This window comes from Salmo salar, chromosome 05 (assembly GCF_965601325.2).
Source record: "Salmo salar chromosome 05, fSalSal1, whole genome shotgun sequence".
NCBI lineage: Eukaryota > Metazoa > Chordata > Actinopteri > Salmoniformes > Salmonidae > Salmo > Salmo salar.
This window is the reverse complement of record NC_138295.1, coordinates 71,259,213-71,280,552: the sequence shown is the minus strand read 5'-3', so window position 1 is coordinate 71,280,552 and position 21,340 is coordinate 71,259,213. Positions and strand designations below refer to the sequence as shown.

The following is a 21,340-nucleotide window of genomic DNA, read 5'->3' as shown; positions in this document are numbered from 1 at the left end:
AACATGGATATTTGTTTCTAACTCTTCCTATTTTTTTCTCTCCTTTCTCCATTCCCTCTTTCCTAATCTCTTCCTGTTCACCTTTCTCTTCATCCTCCCCCACCCAGGTACTACTATAATAAGCGCATTTTGCACAAAACCAAAGGGAAGCGTTTCACCTACAAGTTTAACTTCAGTAAGGTGGTGCTGGTGAACTATCCTCTGCTGGACATGGCCAGCTCCCCTTTCCTGCTCCAGAACCACTTCAATGGGGGCTCCGCCGCGCCCGACTGCAGCCCTCTCACACCCGAGGTACGGAGGGAAAAACGGAGGAAGTGAGGGAGGGTGGGAGGGAGGGAGGGAGGGAGAGAGGAACGAACGAATGGAGTTTAGGACAGAGGGAGGGACGGAGAGAAAGGGTAATGGATGGAGGAGGGTATGAAGGGAAAAGAGAAAGAGAGGATTACTAGGATTGTAAGGACAGGAATTACAGCTATTCCAGAATAGACAGCTACTTCAAGTTATTCCCCGCTATTATCACAATCCATCACATTGTCTAAAGTGAGCTGTCATTTGAACAGTACATGTTTGAATTCACCAAAATTAAAGGACAAGTTGGATAGAAGACAAGCAGATTCCTGAGAACCATCAACGACAAACATTGGGGAAAAGAAGAGAGGAATAAAGGGAGGAAAATGAGAGGGAAAGATGGAAATATGGTTGCCAGAACTCCATACTTGATTGTTTATTAATGTTGATTTGATTCAGCGGGTCTAGCTAAAATCCATTTTGTCTCAGGGAACTGCAGATTGTACTGTACAGACTCCTGCTGTGTATTCATTCTTCAGTTACGGGAGGATCAATTGTATTCCGTGTGTCTTATCATACATCTTTTATTCACTGTCTCTAATAGCAGCAGTCCTGATCATGATAAAATGTCTTCACTTATTATTTGCCCAGAGTCATCTTGAAATTTTTACAGAGATAAATGTTCTTGGACCACCAGAGGGGTTGTATGAATAAAACTGTCCTGTTACAGTTTGTAATGAAACAATAGATACACGTATTGAAGTAATGGTCTGTGCTCAGGATGCATATTTCTGACGGATCCATTTAGGTGATGATATATGCAAATGAAACACTAACTGATTCATACTTTCTCATTTGCTTGGATATAGAAATTGCTATGACAATAATTTTTTACAGATTTTTTACAAATACAAAAAACTGACATTGCAATACTAGTGCAAATAGTATTTTATCTTAATTAATTTAATTCATGAAATGTATTTAAAAGAGAATAGAGTTAACTTTAAATGACTAGAAGAGTCTTTGATTGTCCTGAAAGATAGAAACAGAAAAAGAGAGTCACAAAGAGAGTGAAGGAGAAACTGGAGAGATGGTTTTAACTTGTCCTTAAAACAAAAGAAGATGTTATCCACCCTTCTCACATCCCCGTCTCGGATGGCCTATCCCTCTGTCATCGATTGGAAATGAAAGAAATAAAAGACAAGTAGATACGTCAGATCAGATCAATGCTCGGTCATTAATGCAGGTTTGGTTAAGCAATCCAGATCATGCAGCTTGGAAGTACAGTCTCGCTTTTCAAACTTGGAGCTGATGGGTGACAGAAATTATTGATCCCAGCTCTTCTAAAAAAAGAGAAATCCTCTCTCTCTCTCTCTCTCTCTCTCTGTCTCCCTCGACTCTGTGTGACTTAACCGTTTCGTTTGTTTGGCCTCCTTTCTCTTTCCTGTTTTAAAGCACCTCTATACACACACACACACACACACACACACACACACACACACACACACACACACACACACACACACACACACACACACACACACACACACACACACACACACACACACACCCCCCCGCATACATCCTCTCTCTCTCTCTCTCTCTCACTCTCTCACTCTCTCTCTCTCTTACCCCACAGCTATTATGTTGTTTAGTCTCTCTCTCCCTTCCATCAATCCTTTCCCTCCTTTGTCCCCTCACACTGTTCCCTCCCTGAAGGGTGCCCTATCCCTCTATCTCTCGTCGTTTATCCTTTGTGCCCACTTAATCGTTGGCCTCCATTTGACTCTGTACTTCTCCTGGCTTTGAGTCTTTGAGCCTCTGTGTCCTCCTACCTCCTCTCCTCATCTTCTCCTCTGTTTTCACATCTCCTCTCCTCTCCCTCTCAGTCCCCTGGCACTTCCTTTTATCCTGTCCTTGCTGTGACTGTTGGTGTGATTGCACCACACACTACAGGGTGCCATCTCCATCAAATGACTTACCCTAAATACATGCTGATTTAAAGAGGAGGTTGAGGATCCTATAGACAAGTCTAGTTTTTATTTGCTGATGAAATTAATTGCTATTGATTGCTTAACTGACATGGGCAGATTCTAATGTTTTTTTCTGTCTCTCTGTCTCTCCCTCTTTCTCCCAGGCCCTGCAGTCACTGTTCCCTCGTTTGCCAGAGTCAGGGAGAGGAACCTCCCTGTTTGATCGAGTGGCCACAGCCCCGGGACCAGAGGGAGACAAACTGAGACTGGACACATTCCCCTTCCTCAGCTCAGGTTAGAGAGAGAAGAGCAGAGATGAGAGGCGAGAGGGAGAGGGGTGACAGCGGTAAAAATAAGGTAGAAGATGATTGAGAAAAACGGGATGGTGAAGAACAGAGGAGAGAGGGAAGGTAAAGAACAGAGGAGAGAGGGAAAAAGAGGTGAGGAGGAGAGAGGGAAGGTAAAGAACAGATGAGAGAGGGAAGGTAAAGAACAGAGAAGAGAGGGAAGGTAAAGAACAGAGAGAGGGAAGGTAAATAACAGAGGAGAGAGGGAAGGAAGGAAGGAAGGAAGGAAGGAAGGAAGGAAGGAAGGAAGGAAGGAAGGAAGGAAGGAAGGAAGGAAGGAAGGAAGGAAGGAAGGAAGGAAGGAAGGAAGGAAGGAAGGAAGGAAGGAAGGAAGGAAGGAAGGAAGGAAGGAAGGAAGGAAGGAAGGAAGGTGGAGAACTGATGGAAAGTGGAGATTGAGAATGATAGAAGAAATGAGGAGAGCATAAGGAGAGAGAGAACAAGATCAAATCCATGTTCACTGCAGTACTTTACTGCCTCCAATTCATACTCTCCTTCAGGTGACAGGAAAGGTTAGATGGGAGTGATCTACAGTATATATTGTCGTATAATTACAGTGATATGAGGCAGTTGCTCAATTAAGGTTTTTGGAATTAATGTCAGTGTAGTCATGTGCATTTTCCCTTTATATAATCCCTCAGTTTGTATGTGTGTGTTTGATTTGTGTGCTTCCGTGCGCGAATGTGTGCATGTATGTGTGTGTTTTTTGTGTGTGCATTTGTGTGTGGGTGAGCGTGCGGGCGTATGTGTGTGTGTTTGTGCGTGTACAGATGCCTTTGTCTGTCTGGATACTCCATGTGTGCTTTTCAGCCCTGCTGCTGCATCAGAATGTGTTGCCTTACTGTACAGTGAATATGTGTGTGTGAGTTAGTGTGTGTTCACTGTGAATACATTCCCCTTCACAACCTGGCCCCCCTGTTTTGTTTGTCCTCAGGTCCTATTCCCCCCTCCTTCACTCCTTACCCTCCTCTCCCTCCCATGTGTCCCCCCTGTCCTAATCCCTTCCTAGGCAGGAAGGCCCTAATTGAGGGTGCAGGCTTCAGTTTGTGGCCTGTGGGCGCCCATTACTGTGTTTTCATAAGCAAGTGAGGCCTGCCTGACTGATTCAATATTCATGTGTCTGCTAGCTACTTTTGGCCCAGCACACAGAGACTCAAGCACTGTCAAATTATCCCTGCATAGCAAATAACACAGAGCGAGGGGGGGGCAAGAAAGAGGGAGGGAGAGAGAGGGAGAGAGGGAGAAAGAGAGAGAGAGAGAGAGAGAGATGGGGTAAATCTTTGATTTGCTGTTTGTTGTTGGAAGGAAGTACAGTCGAGGTTGTAGAGAGTTCTTTTGTTCGCACACTAAAATTGAATTCCAGTATCACCTCAGATGTACCTCCTTTGTTTCAGTTCTTATTAAATGATGCATTAAGGGAAGCTGATGTAATACACATACACATTTAATCAGCTGTTATGTTAATCAGGTTTCTGCTTTTGTCTAATAGAAGAAGAAAAAAAGTCCCAGATTGGTTTTAAGTGATACAGTTGAAGTCGGAAGTTTACATACACTTAGGTTGGAGTCATTAAAACGTGTTTTTCATCCACTCCACAAATTTCTTGTTATCAAACTATAGTTTTTGCAAGTCGGTTAGGATATCTACTTTGTGCATGACACAAGTAACTTTTCCAACAATTGTTGACAGACAGATTATTTCACTTATAATTCACTGTATCACAATTCCAGTGGGTCAGAAGTTTACATGTTGACTGTGCCTTTAAACAGCTTGGAAAATTCCAGAAAATGATGTCATGGCTTTAGAAGCTTCTGATAGGCTAATTGACATCATTTGAGTCAATTGGAGGTGTACTTGTGGATGTATTTCAAGGCCTACCTTCAAACTCAGTGTCTCTTTGCTTGACATCATGGGAAAATCAAAAGAAATCAGCCAAGACCTCAGAAAACAAATTGTAGACCTCCACAAGTCCGGTTCATCCTTGGGAGCAATTTCCAAACGCCTGAAGGTACCACGTTCATCTGTACAAACAATAGTACGCAGGTATAAACACCATGGGACCATGCAGCCATTATACCGTTCAGGAAGGAGACGCATTCTGTCTCCTAGAGATGAACGTACTTTGGTGTGAAAAGTGCAAATCAATCCAAGAACAACAGCAAAGGACCTTGTGAAGATGCTGGAGGAAACAGGTACAAAAGTATCTATATCCACAGTAAAACAAGTCCTATATAGACATAACCTGAAAGGCCGCTCAGCAAGGAAGAAACCACTGCTCCAAAACCGCCATAAAAAAGCCAGACTACGGTTTGCAACTGCACATGGGGACAAAGATTGTACTTTTTGGAGAAATTTCCACTGGCCTGATGAAACATAAATAGAACTGTTTGGCCATAATGACCATCGTTATGTTTGGAGGAAAAAGGGGGAGCCTTGCAAGCTGAAGAACACCATCCCATTCCGTGAAAAACGGGGGTGGCAGCATCATGTTGTGGGGGTGTTTTGCTGCAGGAAGGACTGTTGCACTTCACAAAATAGATGGCATCATGAGGGAGGAAAATGATGTGGATATATTGAAGCAACATCTCAAGGCATCAGTCAGGAAGATAAAGCTTGGTCGCAAATGGGTCTTCTAAATGGACAATGACCCCAAGCATACTTCCAAAGTTGTGGCAAAATGGCTTAAGGACAACAAAGTGAAGGTATTGGAGTGGCCATCACAAAGCCCTGACCTCAATTCAATAGCAAATGTGTGGGCAGAACTGAAAAAGCGTGTGCGAGCAAGGAGGCCTACAAACCTGACTCAGTTACACCAGGTCTGTCAGGAGGAATGGGCCAAAATTCACCCAACTTATTGTGGGAAGCTTGTGGAAGGCTACCTGAAACATTTGACCCAAGTTAAATAATTTAAAGGCAATGCTACCAGATACTAATTGAGTGTACGTAAACTTCAGACCCACTGGGAATGTGATGAAAGAAATAAAAGCTGAAATTAATCATTCTCTCTGCTAATATTCTTACATTTCACATTCTTAAAATAAAGTGGTGATCCTAACTGACAGGGACTTTTTACTAGGATTAAATGTCAGGAATTGTGAAAAACAGAGTTTAAATGTATTTGGCTAAGGTGTATGTAAACTTCCGACTTCAGCTGTATATTCAAGTATGATGGAGCCAACTAGAGTGCCAGGGTGTGCGAGTTGTGTTTTTCTATTATTTAGTTGACTTAACCAAGCACCTGGACTATGCACACGGCCAAAACAGACATATTTTCTAAGTAACTGTATTTCTCTTACCACAGTCCATTTTCCTTTTTTCATGGACAGTATTATTTTATTACAGTGGCATAACTATTCTGTTATTAACAGGATATTTGAATTTGCCAGAGAGCATATCTCTCATCATGTTCATATTTGTTGTTAACCAGTTGAATGTGTGAATAGGTCTGGCAGGCATATAGTCTAAGATCAGGGTTCTATTAAAATCAACAGCGCTCTCATTTTGCCCCAGCGCATAGCTGTGGATTTGCATTGCTAATTATTGCAGAGCATAATTAGCTAACATGCTTGGATGTGGTATGTCAGGAGACCTTTACCCCTTCAGTGAGCTAACCTCTGTCTCTGTTCTCTTCCAGCCGCTCCCTGTTACTCCAAGCCCCCGTCCCTGTTGGGTCCTTACCCCCGCAACCCTCCCTTCGACTACCCCTGGGGCTTCAATCCCTACCTCTCAGGGGCCTTCTCCCTCAACAACTGCCCCAAACTGCCCCCCGGCTCCCTCTACCCCTCCCACTTCTACCCCAACCCACTGCAGACCAACCTGGGCCAGCTGCCTCACCCCTTCTCCTCCCTACTCCCGCCGGGGGAGGTGGCAGGAGGGGGGGAGAGAGGAGCAGCGGGCCAGACCGGGGTTACTAACGGCACGGCAGGTGGGCAGCCCAGACTCTGCCTGCCTCCTTACCCTGGTGCTCTGTCGCTGGGCCGGACGGACATTGGCAACGGGGGCTCTGTGGGTGAGAGGGAGAGAAGGGAGACCAATACCCCAGGCACAGGGCTTGGGTTGGGGCTAGGGTTAGGGTTAGGGTTAGGGCTGGGTCTGGGAGGAATGGGTCTTGGTGGTGGGGCTGGGGGGCGACAGAGCCCATCGGAGCGGCGAGGCGGGGTGAAGCAGGACCCAGAGTCAGACTCAGACCTGGAGATCACAGATCTGAGCGACTGCAGCTCAGACAACGAGCCTGACTTCAGCATCACCAAGGAGACCAGGCTGAGCGGTCGATCACAGATCCTGGTGGAGGGGAAGAAAGGGGGAGCACTGCCACCTCTCTCCTCCCTCCCTCCCCCCGTGTCCCCCCATCCCCTCAAGAGCCTGGTGCCCCTCACCCCTCCCCCTCCGTCCCTCCCTCTATCCCTCTCTCCCTCCATGGCTCTGGTTGAACGGCACAGGGAGACAGAGACTCTAAAATTGATCCACAGCTAATAGATTCTATTAGATAACTCTCTCTCTCGTTCCCTCCTCTCTCTCTCCTCTCTTTCGCTCCCTTCATCTGTTATGTTGTCCTTTATTTGAGCCATCTTGCCCTGTCTCTCTGTTTTTTTCTTCCTCTCGCTCTCCACCCTTCTGCTCTCTCTTTACATGTTGACTTGTCCAACATAGCTGAGATAGTGAGCTTGCTGATTTTGACATTACTGAGAGTCTACCATGTTTCAGATGTATGTGTACTACTTATTCATCATGTGCTCCCACATTTTATTGTCTCAAGGTTTCAGTGATATTTTGAGCTTTAACAGCATTGCACGTTGTTCTGTGCTATTCGTATGTTACCGTGTTACTGCAATGGGTCCATCAAACTGCATAAATATAACACAATGTATAATTAATTACATTAAAATATAATACTATAACAATAATAAACAACACTACAATACATAACATTAATTGCAATAATGGCCACATTAAATTATATCTGACAGAGATATTACTTTCGTTTTTGGGGATTCCTTTTCTTGGGTACCGGTATGTATTTTTCTGTTCAAAACATAGTCAAACATTGCCAGCTGGTGGTCTTTATAGAAGGCTGCTACAGTTCATTGTTTGTTGGTAGAAATTATCATCCCCCAAATCCAAACAATTAGTCATTTTGCTCTGCTAATGTAATGCTCTGGTATTGTAATGTACATTTCTAACTCCACACTTGTTTGTTTGTTATTGTTTAATGCCAATTTCAATTGCTTAACTTTCTTCAGTGAGAGGGAGAGAAAGAGAGAGCAAAAGAGAGAGCTGGACAAATCTAGAATTTGTATCAATATTTCATTGTATATATTTTATTATGGTGTATACATTTAATTATTATCAATATTATAAAAGTTAGCTGTGTTGGTGTGATTTAATTACGTATTTAAATAATGTTGGGAAATTGACAAGTATAGGTGTATTAAAGTTTTAAATAATTAACAGCAGTCAGAGTATCTGCGCTGGGAAGGTGTTTTTTCTATGAGGAGGACTCATATATGGGGAATTGTCTCATATTTTCTCAACCCCAGCTAATTGTGCCCTTTGGTCATTTTCCAAGATGCCCTTTGGGTTTAAATATTCTGGTAGTCTTATTTTTATAGTTAGCATTCACCCAGTGTAACTGTTCTGTAATTTCTCAAATGTGAGTAATATTGGTTTCAGCACATTCTTTCAACTACAACAAAAAAATATGTAGATTATTTTTGAGTCTAAGCTTTTTATCCATGGCAACAGTTAGGCAGTTGGTCCCCTTGTAGAAATTAAAACAAGAGGTACAAAGTATCTCAATACCAACTAGGGACACAAACCAACATCTCCATTCCATGTTGCTCACTTTGAAGCACAGAGTGCATACTAAGTACCCCACATTGTACAGATTCATATGGTATGGTTTGTAACAAGTGGCGGTATAACATTAGGTGTGAAAGCCCTAATGTAAAGGTCATGTAATTCTATATTTGTTGGATTCTACCGGAAATCTCTGTTTCATGATCTCTGTGTGGCATTCACCAACACCGCTGTAAATACTATTTCCTTTGTGAATGTATGTGTAAACACATCCAAAATGATCATGCCGTGAAATAATGTCACATTTCTTTGTTTTATTGTAAAGAGGAAAAATGGAAAGACCAAAAATAAGAAAAAAATATTAATAACTTCTAAAGCAATAAACATTATTCTGGAGATTGGACTGTTGTTGGCACTGAACTCATTGTGTGAATGTGTGCTTTACACAGGAAGAGGCTCCTATAGGCCTGCTTGAGACCCCTGGTGTAGAGCATCCTTTCTCCACAGGGTGGCGAACCTGGACCTATATTACAATGTAATGACCTTATCTAGTCTACAAGAAAAGTTTGCATTATATCATGGAAGGGTTTGATTTCATGAGCATGAGTAACAATTGGCCATGGTTTCCCTTAGTCTTATTTTTCTTGCATGTGTAATTGACTGATTGAGTTCAATGAGTTGTATGCCATATGGCCTCCTCTCCCAAGGATATTATGTCATGAAAATCTGCCGCCTACCTTTATTAAACGTGTTGATTTAAAAAGTCTGAAAATTGCATAGTTTTCCCTCCATAGTGTGCACTACATTTGACCAGTGCACTATAACGTGAACAGGGTGCAATTTCGGATGCAACTGGAAGCTGAGACACAGTAGTAAAGGCCGGATATGAAGAAGGGAAATTAAGAAGATGACAAACCAAGATAAGTGCATGCCCTAAACTTTCACAAACAGCCAACACTACCTAAATCGGAATTACTTTGTGTGATAGCCTATTTGTGAATTGTGAAACATATGAGATCATATTTCTAAGTGAAACAGAAGTTTACGAAAAAAAATCATTACCTCTACTGGATATACCTAAATGTATTTATGGATGCACTAGTTCAGTGTTCCATACCATACTGTTCAGTAATTGACATATTGTGTTAAATTCCATAAATAATATTTTAACACAGATTACCTTATGTGTGGAAAGATTAGCAGTGAACTAAAATGTTGCTACATAAACACATTGATGATGTATTGGATAACTGTTGAGACGGTTGACTCCCATGGGTGAACGAGGGGAACGAATACCGTGTAACACAATATTGTATGGAAGCCCAACAGGAAACAACTGGGGATGGAAAAAGTTACATGAAAACCAGATTTTGCATAGCTAGATCATATTGAAAACTGTATTATTGCATCAAAGTAATATATTTTGACATCGTCATGCATTACTTTGCCAGTGGTTTATGCAAATAAAAAAAATCAGTCAAGGGGAAATTGTGCACTTGAATTTGTACTTCCGCGTACAATGTTTTTTTCCAGCGACATACGACAACTTTCGAACAGCAAACCATATTAGACGTTTGTCAGTCTTTTTTTTGTTGTTGCTGTATTTTGAGGTGAGTACCACGTTGAAACATTTTGCTAATCTATTTAACACGTACATACGTTCGATGCTTAGTTACTTATAAAAAACAAACAAACATGGGAATTAATTAGGTTATTCCGCGAGTAAAGGCTTGTCTCTCGCTAGCCAGCTCACCAGACAGCCTTTAGTTAGCGTCTAGCTAATGGAATGTTGTGTTTGGCTACAGTCTAGCAGGACATCTTGTTCTCTCGAGTACCAAAATCAGGTGTTTTAGAGTGAATTAAAAACTATTTTATTACAAAGCAAGACTTGCTGAAGCATACTGGTATTTCAAGGGTACGTGTCAGGTCGCTAGCTAATTTGTTCAATCAAGTGATATTTTTTTAGCAGGCTACAAAGTATCGCTATCCGTAATGTTATAAAAATGTTGTTAGGAGCGGAATTTGTAAAATGACTCGCGACATTGTAGCCTATTATTTAATGTAACTCTGTAACTATAGCAGTTATTGCCAGCAATGTGGCCAGGCCTACGTGCGATGATTTGCTTGCCTATGTATTTTCCCCCTGGTATTTCAATGTGACATTTAAAACCTAAAAATTATACTTCATCAAATAACATTAATAGCTAATGTTTGATTTAGTTGTTAAATCAGCCTAAAGTCTGAGTGTTATTTAGACATAAATTCACACATTATACTGATTAGGTTGTTAATCATTATCAAAGATAGATAGCCTTCTGATAGCAAGATGTGTGAGATTGTACCAGTAGATATATCATACACTGTAGCATATTTCTCCTGCTTACAGTTGATCACACTATTTTCTATTTCTATATGAAAAGTACAGCAGCTATACAAACACACATCTGTCACTGGACTCCATCCCACTTTTGGCCCTTTTTGCCTCTCCCCTCCCCCTTTGTCTCACTCCCCTCCCCCATCGTTCCGTTTAATCCTCTACAAATCAAATCAAAATGTATTGATTGCATACACAGATATGCAGATGTTATTGCAGGTGCAGCGAAATGCTTGTGTTTCTAGCTCCAACAATGTGTTAATAGTACCTAGCAATAAACAACAATATGCGCATAATCCAATAAGTACAAATAAATAAATAAAAAATATCAGAATGTGCAATGTCAAAGTCCGGAATATATATAAACTGGTATAGACAGTATATTAATAGGAAAGACGGGTACAGCAGTAGTTGTATAGGATGAGCCATGACTATAATACAGTATATACATATGAATTGGGTATACAGTATGTAAACTTGATTAAAGTGACCAGTGTTCAATGACTATGTACATAGGGCAAAGCAGTCTGTAAGGTGCAGGGTAAAGTACCAGGTGTTAGCCAGCTACTGTAGTAACAGTGACTTAGGTGAATTAGAAATTCTTGGATCAAAGATCAAGAGGAAAATATACATGATCAGACCTAGAGGGTTGGGCCTATATCCATAGTATGAGTTGTTCAATACTTATTTAGCTGTTTAGTTTCGCAGCCTCAGTTGAACTCCAAAAATAATATTGTCTATGTGTTACTAAGGGACTGAATTGGGCCTACAACACATCAACATTGTGAATGCTGAATCAGTAAAAATGTTGCTTTAGGTATGTATGACCTTTGCTCAAAATCTGAACAACACTCTGTCTCAAGTTCAGCCATGGTCTGTTGTTAGGGGCCTGTGGGTTGACCCGTGGTTGTTTTGGAGTAGTTCTGTAGCTGAACTGATCAGATGAGACATGATGCTGAAATGGCGGTTGGGCTTGGAGCGTTGTGATGTGTCAGCGGCGACCACTGAACTACAGAGGCTTCCTGTCTCTGTTAGAGGAACAACAACATTTAGCTGTCATCCATCCTTTCTTTCTTTCTTTCTTTCTTTCTTTCTTTCTTTCTTTCTTTCTTTCTTTCTTTCTTTCTTTCTTTCTTTCTTTCTTTCTTTCTTTCTTTACCTCTGCAAGTGCAGTCTTGCCTGAAGCTCAAAGGGTACCGTCTCTTCTTGTCTCTCACACACACGCCAGGGCTGGGCTATGTATCGAATTTGATTATTTGAAATCATGTTTTGGGGCGATATTCCAAATACCTTTATTGCAAGAATCAAGGTATTGTTTATTTTTCGTTTATGTCCGCATATTCTCATGTTGTCTTTTTGGTCTCATCTCCTTCAGCTCATCTCTCAGCTTCTTCTACTGAGACTGTGCATCTTTACACACACCAAGCCCCTCCCCCTACACGCCCAGCTCCTCCCCCTAACACCAAGCCACTCCCCCTGCTACTCATAACAACAAAGATGAGAGATCACTTCCTCTCTGACAAGCGGTTTTAACTCGCTGTTTGCATTTGAGGTTTGGTCCAACAGAATGGGTCATATGGAGACTGAAACACATTGAGACATTATTTTACTGTAATACAGGAGTTAACCTTTCTAACTATATCATTTTTATGTCTCAACTCTGCAAATTGGGGCCAGAGCAGACACTACTGAAACAGGAGTATCAATGAACGTTGGTTCTGGAAAATGAATGCTCAGTTTGTCGCTCGCGGTGGCGTTGCGGTACCACATGCTGCTAGCAGCATTTTAGCCAAAGACTGTCATAGCATAAAACACCATTATATAAGGAATTCGTTCTTATTCTCATTGGCAACTCATTCTCATTCTGAGAAATAAGATATCCACTAGATTTTAACATCTGAACAAAGTGGACAGGCTAGCATGCTGTTCAAACAGTTGGAGACGGACAGAAGGGTGTGTTAATAACAATTCAACTTTTAGACCTTGTTAGCAAGCAAATAGCTCCAAGTTGGCTAAAGTTGAAATATAAAGATTAGCTGGCTTCTCGCTAGCACGTGGGCTTGTGCTTGAGAGGTTGTTCATGAGACCTGTGTTAATTTTCTATAATGCCTGCTACAAGAAGTGAGTACATTCACTAATAATGACATGTTTCTGGTTAAATTTGTAACAAAAAGGCATTTTCATAGACAGACTTGAAAGCCAGATCAGTTATTATTGCAAAAAAACAGGTTAAACTATTTTGATTAAATAATTAACTAATAAGTGGGTCTAATGGTTGTGGAAGGCTTATATTTAACCTTGGTATAATTTCACAAGCCCTGAATTAATTAGATTATTGCTGACTGTTTGAAATGCAGTGTATTTGATAGTGATGCACCGATATTACATTTTTGGCCCATACCAATATTTTCATTGCCAAAAACAAACAATACCGATAACCGATATTTAACATTTTTGCTGCCTTTTAACCATTCTTGTACAGTTAAAGAGTTAACACACACACGGACGCAGCGGTCTAAGGCACTGCATCTCAGTGCAAGAGGAGTCACTACAGTCCCTGGTTCGAATCCAGGCTGTATCACATCCGGCCATGATTGGGAGTCCCATAGGGCGGCTCACAATTGGCCCAGCGTCGTCCGGGTTTGGCCAGGGTAGGCCGTCATTGTAAATAAGAATTTGTTCTTAACTGACTTGCCTAGTTAAATAAAGGTTACACACACACACACCACACTGACCAAAAGTTACGTATGTCCCCGTTACCAGTAAAACATAATCAAAACCTATTTCTTTCACTTACTTGCTGTGCTGTTTCATTGTTCAGTCGTTTCATTCTCAGCCAGTATTTCTATGGAATGCCGTTTGGGTCTTTGCGTGTCAAAAAAGATACACGGTAAATAACACTATTTGACGTGGCAAATAACATTTTTGATGTGGGAAATGACATTTTTGATGTGGCAAATAGGCTTGTTGACCAATCAGGACCTGAATATGACTGCATGTCACGTGGATGTTTTGGAGTCTGATAACTCTGAGGAGGACGTTGGGGGAAAAATGGCTTGGGTATTGAGTAGACTGATACCCCATTTCATTGATCCCCAATCATTAGGTAAAGCTGTACAGTGTAATATGAATGTCAATACACACAATAGGCTGACTGGGGAGGTGATTTCACACAGTCACAGTCCTGCGATAAGAGCTTCAACGCTAATGTTTGCATAAACTTAACACAGTTTCGTTCTGTGGGTGTCACAGAGTAGACTGATACCCCGTTTCATTGCTTCACATTCTAACCTTGTTTAACATTCTCGTCTAAATATGGCATGATTCCACCAATTACAAACTTCTGCATCACTTTCAAAGAGGTACTTTTATTTTGAAGGCAAACCACTATTGTTACTAATCCTTATTGTGACTAGCTTCACAACACACAACCCGGTCTGGTCGAGCCTCACTAGCCAGATGAAGCTTGCTGGCTGCTTATAACATTAGCTTTGGGCAACAGGGTAAGTAGCTGGCTAGCTATTTATTTTCATGAACTAAAGTTCAATTTCAATAGGCGAACAACAAGTGGCTACCTAGTTAATACTCACAAGGATTCCTAAATCATTGCTAAGAATAATGAAATTGACTGCATTTTCTACTGGTCATTGTTTTCAGGCTGGTTGTATTGGTGCTAGCTAGGTACCAAGCTAAAGCTAGCTAGCTACCCCGGAAGTTGCTGTCGAACAAATAATGCTTTATTACCAACGCGGTATTGTAAACACATCATTTGTGGCCGGTGTTTGCTTGTTTGCAGACTTTTTCTGTACAACTTTGACTGTGCTACTGATAGTAGTGGTGGCGCTTGGCTTGCACGTGCAAATTCATGAAAAGCTTATTTAACACGTCAAATTGTGTTATTTGACGTGTACCTTTTTTGACATGCAAAGACCCAAACGGCGTTCCATAGTATGTCGTGAAGCTAATAGCAGTGACGCTATTACTGTGTAACTCCGGTAGGGCAAAATCTGAAAAATAGCGCAGTGTGTACCGGTGCTTGACCAGTCACCGAAAGCCAACATCACCCACGACAGAGAATGGTTGATTGTCAAGGGCAATGAATTCCATTATCTTGGCGTTTAATGGATTTTGCCTTTGAGTTGTCTCGCTGAAATGTTCTTAATCTTTCAAATGACTGCTCGACTTGTTCACTGCTCGATCCACACAGCAGACATTGTGGGCTAGGTTAGGAAGGCTGTGTTGCGCAACATTTTACGTGGCGTCATTACTTCATGTACCTACGTTATATAGGTGTGCTTTGACATCGGTTTTGCACATCACCGTTAAACTAGACATTGGGCCGATACCAATGTTGGCATTTTTAGCTAATATCGTCCGATTCCGATATATTGTGCATCCCTAGTATTTGATCTTTAATTGTACAACAAAGCCTGTTTAGAGAAACTATATATCGTGAATCGCCCCTTAAGTTAGAAAAAATGTAGATGATTTTTAGGCCATATCGCCGAGCCCTAACGAATGCACACTCCCCACCCTCCGCCAATCTCTGTCTCAGGTACACTATCCTATTCTCTCAGGGCATTAATAGAGGAATCCCAGTGCCGTCCTGCGTCTCCCTGGCATGACGGAAGGATCTGAAAGCAGCAGCATTAATCCTGGCCTTGAGCAAGATGAAACTGAGCATCTTCTAACCAAGAACCGTGTGTGTTCATCAGTGTGTGCGTACTGTATGTCCGTTTGCAATTAGCCTAGTGTGTATTCCAGACGACAGTTAAATGAGCCGTGTATTTGTAATAAGTGGAGATCGTAACGGCAGGGTGGGGGATGGTTCTCAGTTAGCCTAGCTCAGGGTATTCTCAGGTGAACACAGGTAGCTCTGGTTTACTGTCAGCTTGTACAGTAGAAGTGCTTATCTCTCTCTCCTGTCTCAGTGTGCTGTGTCAGCCCTGTAGCACAGCCATGTAGTTCAGAACAGTCCAGGACAAACCCACTGTCCTCTGATACACTATGTAGAGGCGGGAATGGAGCTGAACATGTGTGACGGAGATGTGTGCAAGGTGGTGACATCCCCAAGCCCTGATTGAGTCTTTTAGTAGAGAGAAGATGTGTGTGCACATACAGTATGTACAATTAGACTGTGTATGTGGTATACAGTTGTCTGTGTGTATTATGTCTTTATGTCTTTGTGTTTGTGTGTGTGTCTTGTTTTGGCAGACAGGCAGACAGGCAGACAGGCAGACAGGCAGACAGACAGACAGACAGACAGACAGACAGACAGACAGACAGACAGACAGACAGACAGACAGACCGGTGGGACATGGAAACAGCTCTGCCCCTCAGTCAGAATGTGAGTCAGACTGGTAGAGAACAGGAGGGAGAGAAGGAGCTCTTTCATTCCCGGGGTCAGGCTGGAAAAAACTAGACTGGGCTTCATGGACCGTGTTTACTCTTGGGGATGGATGGATGGATGGATGGAGAGAGAGGGATAGGGGTGGGTGGGATAAGTGGAGGTTTAGACACACACACACCACCATCACGAGAGCAAGCAGCCTCAAATGACCATCCATGTTGACAGTGCAGCAGGGCTGATGAGGTTACTAATGTAAACAACGAGAGGGGTTAGGACACAAAAACATCTTAACATTTACAGCTCTGAATGAGTTGTATACACATTATTTTCTAAAAGTCTGGTTAGAAAAGGGGGAGACAGAGCTGTATGACTAAATCTGAAGATATTAATTATTAGGCCATTTTCACTGAGAAATTTAACAGAAATGTCCAATAATGGTGCTATCTGCAGTATGTGGTTTATGGTGCCTCGGTAATAGAGCTAAGTTAAGATGGAGGATATGAATGCAGCAGGACTGTGTTGCATGGTTGGTGCGTTATGTGGGCCGTACCGTCATGAAGGGGCGTGTCTGTTGGGCGGCGGTATTGCTACCTCCATGTTCAGAGCCAGCCCAGATTGGGATTCTGGGAAAGCTCTTCCAACACTCTGGCCGGACATAGCTGCTTTATGTGCTGCCGTCCTCAAGTCATCATCAGCCACCGCTGGACATAGGGGTGGTAAAACGTGTCCTGTCAACACAGCACTGCACACACACACATACACCCCATCTGAATGAATGAGAATGTTTCTCCACAACCCAAATGGTAATCAAAGGCCTCTGTGTTTGGCCTGCGCAATTACCCTACTATCCAGACACACACACCAACACACACACACATTTGGAAGCAGTTAAATAGGCGGGAGGCTCACTGCGAACCCGTTCCATGACAGTCGATTGGCCCTCGTCTATCCAATGTTTCCATAAAGCATGAAACAGTGACCACTTACATGGAGAGTGCGAGAGAAAAAGAGGGGGTAGGGAAAGTAATGCCAAGGAGTTGTTGGGTATGGAAGTATATTTTGGCTCTAATGGATAGGAAATCGGGACAGAAAGAGATGCAGGGGATTTAACACACCACTGGTGTTCTAGGGGTGAGGAATTTTTGAGTTGCTAGTCTTATGTTAGCCAGTGTGTAATGGCTGCTAAATTACGTAATTGGCTCTACTGTTCCGGTCATGAGTGGCTTGGCTGTATTGGAGTGGCCATTAGAGGTCGACTGATTTCATCGGAATGGCCGATTTTTAATTAGGGCCGATTTCAAGTTTTCATAACAATCGGAAATCGGTATTTTTGGACGGCGATTTGGCCGATTAAAAAAATAAATAAATAAATAAATAAATAAATAAATAAAAAAAAATACAATTAACCAAAAAAATAATATATAAAGAAAAATAAATTAAATAAACATGTATTTTTTTTTTTTTTTTTAAGTATTATTTTTTTAGACCTTTATTTAACTAGGCAAGTCAGTTAACACATTCTTATTTTCAATGACAGCCTAGGAACGGGGGGTTAACTGCCTTGTTCAGGGGCAGAACGACAGATTTTTACCTTGTCAGCTCAGGGATTCAATCTTGCAACCTTACGGTTAACTAGTCCAACGCTCTAACCACCTGCTTTACATTGCACTCCATGAGGTTACGCGAATGCAGTAAGAAGCCAAGGTATGTTGCTAGCTAGCATTAAACTTACAGTGGGGCAAAAAAGTATTTAGTCAGCCACCAATTGTGGAAGTTCTCCCACTTAAAAAGATGAGAGGCCTGTAATTTTCATCATAGGTACACTTCAACTATGACAGACAAAATGAGAAAAAAAAATCCAGAAAATCACATTGTAGGATTTTTAATGAATTTATTTGCAAATTATGGTGGAAAATAAGTATTTGGTCAATAACAAAAGTTTATCTCAATACTTTGTTATATACCCTTTGTTGGCAATGACACAGGTCAAACGTTTTCTGTAAGTCTTCACAAGGTTTTCACACACTGTTGCTGGTATTTTGGCCCATTCCTCCATGCAGATCTCCTCTAGAGCAGTGATGTTTTGGGCTGTCGCTGGGCAACACGGACTTTCAACTCCCTCCAAAGATTTTCTATGGGGTTGAGATCTGGAGACTGGCTAGGCCACTCCAGGACCTTGAAATGCTTCTTACGAAGCCACTCCTTCGTTGCCCGGGCCGTGTGTTTGGGATCATTGTCATGCTGAAAGACCCAGCCACGTTTCATCTTCAATGCCCTTGTTGATGGAAGGAGGTTTTCACTCAAAATCTCACGATACATGGCCCCATTCATTCTTTCCTTTACACGGATCAGTCGTCCTGGTCCCTTTGCAGAAAAACAGCCCCAAAGCATGATGTTTCCACCCCCATGCTTCACAGTAGGTATGGTGTTCTTTGGATGCAATTCGTCGTGTTTGGAGGACAAAGAATGCTGAGTTGAGTTTTTACCAAAAAGTTATATTTTTGTTTAGTCTGACCATTTGACATTCTCCCAATCCTCTTCTGGATCATCCAAATGCTCTCTAGCAAACTTCAGACGGGCCTAGACATGTACTGGCTTAAGCAGGGGGACACGTCTGGCACTGCAGGATTTGAGTCCCTGGCGGCGTAGTGTGTTACTGATGGTAGGCTTTGTTACTTTGGTCCCAGCTCTCTGCAGGTTATTCACTAGGTCCCCCCGTGTGGTTCTGGGATTTTTGCTCACCGTTCTTGTGATCATTTTGACCCCACGGGGTGAGATCTTACGTGGAGCCTCAGATCGAGGGAGATTATCAGTGGTCTTGTATGTCTTCCATTTCCTAATAATTGCTCCCACAGTTGATTTCTTCAAACCAAGCTGCTTACCTATTGCAGATTCAGTCTTCCCAGCCTGGTGCAGGTCTACAATTTTGTTTCTGGTGTCCTTTGACAGCTCTTTGGTCTTGGCCATAGTGGAGTTTGGAGGGTGGCTGTTTGAGGTTGTGGACAGGTGTCTTTTATACTGATAACAAGTTCAAACAGGTGCCATTAATACAGGTAACGAGTGGAGGACAGAGGAGCCTCTTAAAAAATAAGTTACAGGTCTGTGAGAGCCAGAAATCTTGCTTGTTTGTAGGTGACCAAATACTTATTTTCCACCATAATTTGCAAATAAATTCATTAAAAATCCTACAATGTGATTTTCTGGATTTTCTTTTCTCATTTTGTCTGTCATAGTTGACGTGTACCTATGATGAAAATTACAGGCCTCTCTCATCTTTTTAAGTGGGAGAACTTGCACAATTGGTGGCTGACTAAATACTTTTTTGCCCCACTGTATCTTATAAAAAACAATCAATCAATCATAATCACTAGTTAACTACACATGGTTGATGATATTACTAGTTTATCTAGCCTGCCCTGCGTTGCATATAATCGCTTAGGTACACGTTGCTCCAACCATAAACATCAATGCCTTTCTTAAAATCAATACACAAGTATATATTTTTAAACCTGCATATTTAGTTAATATTGCCTGCTAACATGAATTTCTTTTAACTAGGGAAAGTGTGTCACTTCTCTTGCAAACAGAGTCAGGGTATATGCAGCAGTTTGGACCGCCTGGCTCGTTGCGAACTGTGAAGACTATTTCTTCCTAACAAAGACAGCCGACTTCGCCAAACAGGGATGATTGAACAAAAGCGCATTTGCGAAAAAAGCACAATCGTTGCACGACTGTACCTAACCATAAACATCAATGCCTTTCTTAAAATCAATACACAGAAGTATATATTTTTAAACCTGCATATTTAGCTAAATGAAATCCAGGTTAGCAGGCAATATTAACCAGGTGAAATTGTGTAATTTTGTGTTCATTGCACGCAGTCAGGGTATATGCAACAGTTTGGGCCGCCTGGCTCATTGCGAACTAATTTGCCAGAATTTTACGTAATTATGACATAACATTGAAGATTGTGCAATGTAACAGGAATAACGTTTTGTTTTCGAGATGATAGTTTCCGGATTCGACCATATTAATGACCAAGGCTTGTGTTTCTGTGTGTTATTATGTTATAATTAAGTCTATGATTTGATAGAGCAGTCTGACTGAGCAGTGGTAGGCAGCAGCAGGCTCGTAAGCATTCATTCAAAATAGCACTTTCGTGCGTTTTGCCAGCAGCCCTTCGCAATGCATTGTGCTGTTTATGACTTCAAGCCTATCTACTCCTGAGATTTAGGCTGGTGTAACCGATGTGAAATGGCTAGCTAGTTAGCCGGGTGCGCGCTAATAGCGTTTCAAACGTCACTCGCTCTGAGACTTGGAGTAGTTGTTCCCCTTGCTCTACGCTGCTTCGATGGTGGCTGTTGTCATTGTGTTCCTGGTTCGAGCCCAGGTAGGAGCGAGGAGAGGGACGGAAGCTATACTGTTACACTGGCAATAATAAAGTGCCTATAAGAACATCCAATAGTCAAAGGTATATGAAATACATATTGTATAGAGAGAAATAGTCCTATAATTCCTATAATAACTACAACCTTAAACAAGGAACCAACAGCTTTCATATGTTCTCATGTTCTGAGCAAGGAACTTAAATGTTAGCTTTTTTACATGGCACATATTGTACTTTTACTTTCTTCTCCAACACTTTGTTTTTGCATTATTTAAACCAAATTGAACATGTTTCATTATTTATTTGAGGCTAAATTGATTTTATTGATGTATTATATTAAGTTAAAATAAGTGTTCATTCAGTATTGTTGTAATTGTCATTATTACAAAAAATAAATGTAAAAAATCGGCCGATTTAATCGGTAGCGGGCTTTTTCGGGCCTCCAATAATCGGCATCGGTGTTGAAAAATCATAATTGGTCGACCTCTAGTGGCCATACCAACCAAGATTATTGAGTTGAAGGTGAAGAGAGAGGGAGACGGCGAGAGGGGGGCGGCGAGAGAGGGGGAGAACGGAGAGAGAGAGAGGGGAGAACGGAGAGAGAGGGGGAGAACGGAGTACGGGGAGGGAAGGAAGAGAGCGAGAGAAGCGGAGGGATGGGTAGAGAGGATGTGGTATAAGGGCATATTCACACCACCTTCAGCGCAGCTGTTTCTATCACACATCCTCCTGACACTTCTGTCTCTCTCTCTCTCCCCCCTCTTCTTTTGCTCTTTCATTCTCATCTCCTTTGCCTCTCTAGGTTCTTTCTTCTGTCTTATATCTCT

At 41.9% G+C, this 21,340-nt stretch overlaps 2 protein-coding genes across 6 annotated transcripts in view; both read left to right on the top strand.

Moving 5' to 3' along the window:
* Positions 1-8,803, top strand: part of LOC106605706 (ETS domain-containing transcription factor ERF-like) — a 48,377-nt gene extending 39,574 nt beyond the window's left edge. For both annotated transcript variants that reach the window (XM_045718698.2, XM_045718696.2), the window contains exons 5-7: positions 108-291; positions 2,426-2,555; positions 6,241-8,803. In XM_045718698.2, the coding sequence (XP_045574654.1) occupies positions 108-291; positions 2,426-2,555; positions 6,241-7,079 (1,153 nt within the window). In that variant the 3' untranslated portion in view covers positions 7,080-8,803. The remainder of the gene's footprint in view (positions 1-107; positions 292-2,425; positions 2,556-6,240) is intronic.
* Positions 8,804-9,711: 908 nt separating this feature from the next.
* Positions 9,712-21,340, top strand: part of arhgef1b (Rho guanine nucleotide exchange factor (GEF) 1b) — a 46,601-nt gene continuing 34,972 nt past the window's right edge. For 3 of the 4 annotated variants that reach the window (XM_082975478.1, XM_082975479.1, XM_082975477.1), the window contains exon 1: positions 9,712-10,012. In XM_082975478.1, the coding sequence (XP_082831604.1) occupies positions 9,860-10,012 (153 nt within the window). In that variant the 5' untranslated portion in view covers positions 9,712-9,859. Of the gene's footprint in view, positions 10,014-21,340 lie in introns of all 4 variants that reach the window. The other variant, XM_082975480.1, reaches the window with a different exon arrangement.